The following is a 2,663-nucleotide window of genomic DNA, read 5'->3' as shown; positions in this document are numbered from 1 at the left end:
TATTTTTCACTAGTGCTTTTCATATCACTAGGGTGAAACCCCAATATTATCCACATTAGTATCAAACCACTACTTTCGGACGCGAATTCGCATGGAGTATTACCCCACTTCACGTTAAACCGGTAAAACTCCAACGATTCGATTTCACAATAAAAATATAGAATTAACCCCAATATTACCGCAAGGTGCTTATAGCCTTGCGTGAGGCACTCCTGACTGCAGTAAAATCTAAAAGTCCTCGCGACGTCTCTAATGGTCCCGGGTCTGTGAGGATGATAAACGCAGTTATGTATCGATGGGCCCCGGTACCTAAAAATTTCAAACAAAAATAATTCCAAAAATTTCTCGGGAAATTCAGCAAACTAGCGGAATTCCCGACTGGAAATTTGGAAAATAGTAGAAAAATTTTCGGTGAAAAATTACGTCACCTTCCAATGAGCCCAACCGTACAGCGGAGCGAAAGTCATCCATGTGATAATTTTTTCCAATCAAAATCCGTTACTTCTGATTTACACTTTGTCTCTGTGTTTATTTATAAATGCAATTTATAATGGAATTTCACCCTAGTGATACGAAAAACACTAGTAGGAAATATATTTCACCACGTATTACGCCACTTCACGTAAAACTGGTGGAATTTTCCAACTATTTTATATTCATTTATAAACCCCATTAAAATTATTTCACAATTTATTTAGTCCTTTCCCTACTACCATTGCCACGATACTCGTTGGTCGTTTTCCCCGGCATCCCAAGTCTTCGCCACACCGGCAAAGGCTGATCCCGTGACGGCTTGTCGAAGTTGCTCATTAGCTGCTTCTATGGAAGTCCGCCGATTATTATTAAGACCCTCAACAGCTTCGGAAGGGACCTACTAGATGAAATGACGGGAAGAAAAAAGGGAAAAAATTGAAGAAAAATGAAAAAACCGGTAAAAAAGCGAAGAAGTGGGAAAAATCAGGAAAAAATATTAAAAAAACAGAAAAAAAGGAAAGATTGCGAATTTTTTCATCAAATTGGTGTGATAAAATAATACCAAATGAAACATTCTTTTCATCATCTCGCAAGCGACTCAGCCAATTAGAATCTCAGAGAAATTCCTTATACCATACCACAACTGAATAGTAAAAATATTATTGGAGTTTCACCCGTTTTACGTGAAGTGGCGTAAAACTCTGTGAAACCGCGATATTCGCGGTGATATGCAGTAGTCGTAAAATATTTTTCTCACTAGTGTTTTTCAAATCACTAGGGTGAAACTCCAATATAGAGCAATCCCATGCCATCCCTTCCTCACCTCTCGCACTAACACATAAGGCCATATCGGTGATCCTATCACAGGCCGATTTCCCTTAGTGAATTCAGCCCTGATGATTTCCACTGGACCCAATTGGGAGGAGTTGCCCGATGACTCCGCTGTAGGACTACTGTCGCTTTGGAGGCTCATGTCGTCACCCTTGACGACTCTCGAAGGTTCCGGATCAGAAATCCCACCTAAAATTCGATACTTCTGCACAAAAAAATCAATTATTATTTCAATTACGGTATGAGCTCAAAAGATTTCGATTATCTGGTTACTACAATGGAGTTTCACCACCCTAGTGATATGAGAAACACTAGTGAAAAATATATTTCACGACTACTGCATATCGCGTTTTTCACCGAGTACTTCACGTAAAACTGGTGCAACTCCATTATAAATACACATGTAATACCAAATTTCATGATAATCAGGGATACAAGTCGACAGTGTTTGGAAAATATGCACATGGTCAACCACATATGTTGGTGAGAAAATGAGAATTGTGGAGAAATTCTCATTGAGTCCTATACATTTATACACAAATTCGTATCTTAACGTGTATATTTAGTGAGGAAACTGTCAAACTCAGCCGAGGAAAGCGAACATATTTTTCACAGCACTGAAATTCGAGTCTTTTTAAGAGTCTGTTCCTCACACTTTAGGATCATTGAAAAATATGTCGATTGCAAACTGGGCGAAAGTCGATTTTTTATGCAGTTTTTTGCAAGTTTTTTTATGCAAAAAGTTAATTAAAAGTTTTTTTATGTCGATTTGCCCTGAAATATTACCTGTCATTCCTTCTGCTACAGTGAAACGCGTTTTTATTCCTTTTTATGAGTGGCCCCCTACGACGGTAGGAGGCGATCAAAATGAAGAGAACGATGTACTGAGGAGAATAAGTCACACGGAGATTTTTACCCCGAGGTAATCGCTGGAAACCTAACTTTCGAACAAAGACCCTACACTGTTATTTGAGATTTAAGCAAACATGACGGATTTCCAAAAATAAAAAATACAATAAAATTTTCCCTGAAATTTTCACGATAAATATACACTGAGTAACGAGCCAATTTTCAACTCCTACAGTGCGAAGCAAACAGTTATGCATATGTAGATTTTCGAGATGGCTTTCTTCCAATTCGAGAGTAATACGAATATAGACTACGGAACGCTTCTAAAACGTTGGTGTCAATCGATTCACATTGTTATCATGTTGATATTACTCAAAGTTGACTTTCGGAGGTGTTGAAAATATTACTTTGCATAATAACGGTTTGCTTGTTGTTCACACTGTATTCATAAACAGAATTTTTCCGCAGAAATATTCCGATCTCACTGGGATTTTTTTAAGTGTCGACAA

General features: G+C 37.9%; 1 protein-coding gene across 1 annotated transcript in view; it reads right to left on the bottom strand.

Annotated features, from left to right (window-relative positions):
- Nucleotides 1-285: 285 nt before the first annotated feature.
- The window catches only part of Pmar_PMAR012854 (hypothetical protein), a gene marked incomplete at both ends in the record, with an annotated part of 2,590 nt that continues 212 nt past the window's right edge, over nt 286-2,663 (bottom strand). The window contains 3 exons of the mRNA XM_002775059.1: nt 286-309; nt 728-871; nt 1,298-1,494. Of these exons, the coding sequence (XP_002775105.1) occupies nt 286-309; nt 728-871; nt 1,298-1,494 (365 nt within the window). The remainder of the gene's footprint in view (nt 310-727; nt 872-1,297; nt 1,495-2,663) is intronic.

This window comes from Perkinsus marinus (assembly GCF_000006405.1).
Source record: "Perkinsus marinus ATCC 50983 genomic scaffold scf_1104296956768, whole genome shotgun sequence".
Classification (NCBI taxonomy): Eukaryota; Perkinsozoa; order Perkinsida; family Perkinsidae; genus Perkinsus; species Perkinsus marinus.
Note: the sequence above shows the minus strand (reverse complement) of the source record. Positions and strands in the feature narration are given on the sequence as shown.